General features: G+C 38.4%; 1 protein-coding gene across 1 annotated transcript; it reads right to left on the minus strand.

Moving 5' to 3' along the window:
- Positions 1-384: 384 nt before the first annotated feature.
- On the minus strand, positions 385-4,449 carry LOC136209283 (uncharacterized). Its single transcript, XM_066000709.1, has 5 exons — positions 4,186-4,449; positions 2,815-3,077; positions 2,495-2,706; positions 2,130-2,394; positions 385-940 (listed from the first exon to the last, which is right to left on the minus strand). The coding sequence occupies exons 1-5, from the start codon at positions 4,277-4,279 to the stop codon at positions 647-649; spliced, it is 1,128 nt and encodes a 375-aa protein (XP_065856781.1). The 5' UTR covers positions 4,280-4,449; the 3' UTR covers positions 385-646.
- Between the last annotated feature and the right edge of the window lie 583 nt (positions 4,450-5,032).

The raw sequence follows: 5,032 nt of genomic DNA on the forward strand, positions 1-5,032 counted from the left end.
CACTTTCTAAAATGACATGGCATGCTTCACACATTTTCAGAGAAGGAAGGCTGCGGATCGCTTAGCAAGTCATGGTCAATCAGCAACGGATATCTGCTGGTGGAACTCTACACCATACTTCTGTCAGGCTTTTGCTTTTGACGATCTGTGTAATGTTGCACACATTCGCTTTTTGTAGAGCTTTTTTTCTTTTCTTTTTTGTGTTCTGTTCCTCCCCCTCTATACTTTTTCTTTTTTATTAATAATATTCGGGTTGTTGGTTGTGTTGGAGGTGCCAGCCTAGCTGGGATGTCTGACCTTCCTTCGCGTCCCAACTTTCATTCAAAAAAAAGTAAGAACTTCATTTTTAATATGTTTTAATTTATTATATGAATTATATAATCATTTTAAAAAGTTTTCATTTATTATTTATTATGTGAATTATATAATACGTTTTAAAACGCTTACAAGGCAGGCATGGAAATATCGACAATATTTCCACACAATAAATTACAACATAATGGTACAAAGTTGAACTTATACAACAAGGAATGAATAACAGAAAATTGGAACTTCTTTGAGGACAAGAAGTGAACAAAACCAGCAGAGAAATCCAACCTTTGTATATCAGAAAACAATACGTGGAAGGAAGGGTTTCTACTACTTCCTATTCTCCAGTCAACATTATCCTTACTATTTTGTCAAACATTCCAGGAAGGAAAGCAAACATGTGCCCGGAACCTTGAAGTTCATGATAACGAATCCAGGGAAGTCGCTGCACGATATATCGCTGCAACTTAGCAGGGACAGCACGATCTTCTTCTCCTTGCCATAGATGAACAGAAGCTTCACCATTTGGAAATGGATTCTCCAAATCCATAGGATCAAATTCCCACTTGCCAAATGCAATCCCCGCGTCACGATAAATCGATTCAGCTTCTCCTTGTTGTTTTGCATATCCCTGAAAAGAAACAACTTAGAAAATGAACAAGTAGCACAAGTCATAGATAGATTAATACAAGAATGTGCAAACATTAACATTCAAACGTCGTTTGGATGAGGAAAGATGCTCGATAAAGGGTCAACTTGGCACACGTAATCGATTTGCTTTAAAAATGAAATTTCGATATCAATTTCGACCTTCAACTTATCATTTTTTGTACGAGTCAACATAAACAAATTGACACAATCTGATGATATAAAAGCTAGGCTTATTAGTAGGGCTGTAATTGAGCCGAGCCGAGCTTTAGCCTGCTCAAGCTCTGCTCGCTATAAAATTAACGAGCTTGAGCCCAAGCAGAGCTTTGGCTTGCTCAAGCTCGACTCAGCTCATTAGAAAATAAACGAGCTCGAGCCGAGCTTCGAGCTTGTTTTGAGCCCAAAACCCTATTTGAATTTGGTTCATTAAGAAAATTATCTAACCATGAATTGGTTGTGAGTGAATCGTTAATTATATTTATGAAGCTTGCTCGCAAATAGTTTTTTAATTGTGTACATAAACAAGATCACTAGCAAAGTTCATGAATAAATAAATAAGATGCTTACAAATAGTTCGTTTATTACTTATTTATTGTATTTGTGAACGAACTCATCTAACATCAAATGAAATAATATTAAGTTTAGATATTTGTGAACTGACACAAAGCTATATAGTTTTTTACAAACCTAAAATTGTTCATAAATGTTCTAATCGAGCTGCTCACGAACTTTTGAGCCGAGCTTTGGCCCGCTCAAGCTCAGCTCATTTACGGACCGAGCCAGTAAATCGTGCTCACGTGCGGCTTGTTTACAAATCGAGCCGAGCTTTTATCGAGCTGACCACCGAGCCGCTCATGAGCGGCTCAGCTCATTTACAACCCTATTTATTAGACTATTATTGTTGAAAACGTTGTTGTCGTGTGACCAGAGGTCACGGGTTCGAGTCTTAGGAGCGGCCTCTTGCCAATTAAATTGGCAAGGGAAGGCTTGCCCCCAATACACCCTTGTGGTGGGACCCCTCCCCGGACCCTCGCTCAGCGGGGACGCGTAATGCGACCGGGCCGCCCTTTTTATTGTTGAAAATCTAAACTGCCTCTGACGGAGGTTTCATTGAAACGGGGCAAGATGATTAGATCAGTTTATAAAAATTGTAGAGGTGAACAGAAGAGTACCGTAAAATTTGTTACTCCAGCAAACTTAGCTGCAATCTCTAAGTCTTCCCGGGAGAAAATGCCAGGGTGGAGAGAGATAAAAGCAGAAGGAGGGAACCACTTTTGAGTATTCCACCAATAGGATAGCCAAGGAGTATAATGCATAACACGAAGAGCCCATTGATCTTGTGGTAAAATTTCGCGGTAGACTTCAGTCGATAAATTAGCAGGAAAACCAGGCCACCAGTAGTTAATAGCTGGAGCTAATAACGATACCCCTGCTATTCTGCTCAATGCAAACACAAAAAATCAGTCGTAAATTAGACGCCGCCGAAAGGAAACAATAAGGAACAGCAATTCGTATAGCTGATCGAGCTAAATTATACCTGTGAGGAATGTACTTGAGCAGGCTCCAAGTATACAAACCACCCATTGAATTCCCAATGATGTAAAACTTAGATCCAAATCCCAATTGATCTGCAAGCTCTTCAACATCCAAAGCCAAGCTTTTCAATGTTCGACTTGGATGAGGATCACTCTCTCCATAACCCGGTCTATCGAAGTTCACAATGTAGACCCCTAATTGTTCGGCGAATTCCTGGAATAACCCACATTGAACCAAATGATACTCATTGCTGATGCATAAAACCTAATAACAAGAATAGGATGCGGAATAATAGGGATAGAGACAGCAAGCAATAAGTACCGGTGAAAGAGCAATGCCAATGAAGGGATCATGCCGACAAGAACCAAAACCATGTTGATATATGATTTTATATTTGGCCACATCTTTTGATACACCATGCTCATTGTAGGCCAAATGCCTCCCGTCTCTAAGCGTTATTCTTGGTCCTGTAACAGAAGGACCACCTGGAGAGCCACATATCTTGGTTGGAGGAGGTTGTATCGCCTGATAACCCCATGCCAGAATCCCCACAAAGAAAACCAACAAAACTTTCGTAAAGATCCCTGAAAATATTATGCTTGAATTCAGGCAGAGCCGAGAAATTGAGACAGACGATTGAATTATTGAGCACAAAAGCATGAAAACCATAGAACCAGATGGAAGCAATTAAAGTATCACATATACACAATCTCTCCACATTATATCAACACCCATCCGATTAATTACAGTCTGGAACTGCTGAAAAAATTGATGCAATAACCTTATTTTCTAGGTCAATACAGATACCATAATCTAGCCAAATGGATATTATAGCAGAGAAGACTAAAGCTACAAATGCAAAAGCAATTTTTTTTTTAAAAGTTGCGCAATGCGCTTACATTAAAGAAGAAAGGAAAATCCCCACCAGACCTGGATGTGATTCGAACCCATGACCTCCCAAGGCATAGGTAAGCTCTCAACCACTAGGCTAAGAGCTTCACCACAACAAATGCAAAAGCAATTACTTCTTATCTTTAATGGGAAAAGTGAACACTGTTTCTGTAACCACCCCGTTCCGAGTGGGTGGCGCGAGGGTAGAAGGCCCTGAGCAAGGAGCGACCCTAAGGGATGACGATGGGACAAGAATGAACTGAATCCCACGTCGGAAATGGAGACATAGTGACTGGGGTTTATTAGTAAGGTATGAATCTAATACATGCAGACGCGTTTTAAAGCCGACTTTCCATGTAAGGACCCGGTCCGGAAGGGATGGCGACTGAAATGAACTGAATCCAATACATGCAGACGCGGACAATATCAGGTGTCACAGTTTCTATGCTATAAACACCCAATTCTTAACCATAACACCATCATGTTCATTTGAGTTGAGTCAAATTTGAATACTATCTACTATGATAAGAATTAAAAAAAATTCAATCCACAGGAAAATGAAATTGAAATTGAAATTGAATCAATCAATAACAGAAAGAAAACAGCTCAATGAACTTCCAAACCCTTAGTAATTGGTTCTAACTAATCAAATAATACTTCCGCATTCCTAAGCCATGAATAATCTAAGATCTAAACATATGAAATTCGAACACGTTGCTGGTTGATTTAAGTAACTAAACAATCTGAATCACTTAAAAACGAAATCGAATCAAAGAAAACAGATAGAGAGAGAAAGTGGACCTGAAGGAAGCTTGGAAGAGCTGTTCTGCTTATCTTTTCTAGTATGAGATCTAGCTGAAGCTGCAGATGTCTTCCTGTTCACAGCTCCTGCCATTGCTGGCAACAGATAAGGAAATTCAGATTATCTTTTCGTGAAATTCAGATTAAGAGCGAAAATGCTTGAACTTGTGAGTCAGTGAATGAGTGACTGTGGAAGTAGAAGAGAATAATACTCATTTGGGTTCTCTTGCCATGCTTTCAATTTTCATTTGTGCGGTATGGTTTTTAACAAAAATATTTAATTGAATTATTTTTCTTTCAATCAATAGAAAGACTTTTATTGGTGTCGTTTACAATGTTTGTTATACAATTATTAAAATGATAAGATATGGGCTCAAAGCTAATGATGGTGACGTTAACATAGCTTAATACAACTTGTTAAAAAAAATTGGCCTAATACTCAAACATCTCCTGAACTTGTTCAAATGTTGCAACTGTCCCTCCAATTTTCAATTATAATAACTTACTCTTTAAACTTATCCAATTATAAAACATAATCCCAAATTGGGAATTTTTTTACCTTGTACTTGAAGCAACTATAAAAAGTTTCTCTGAATTCGTATCACGCCAAAGATTTGATTATCACACTCACGAACGTTGCAACATTTGTATTTCACGTATTTCTTCAATCACAGTCCATGTCAGTAATTTGAGGTTATGTTTTACAATTTGACAAGCTTGAGGGGTTATGTTTTACAATTGGATAAGTTTGAAGGGTAAGTTGTTACAATTGAAAGTTCGGGGGAGCAGTTGCAACATTTAGACAAGTTCAGGGGGTTATTTGTGTATTAGGCCAAATTTTTTTATT

This window comes from Euphorbia lathyris, chromosome 10 (assembly GCF_963576675.1).
Source record: "Euphorbia lathyris chromosome 10, ddEupLath1.1, whole genome shotgun sequence".
Lineage (NCBI taxonomy): Eukaryota > Viridiplantae > Streptophyta > Magnoliopsida > Malpighiales > Euphorbiaceae > Euphorbia > Euphorbia lathyris.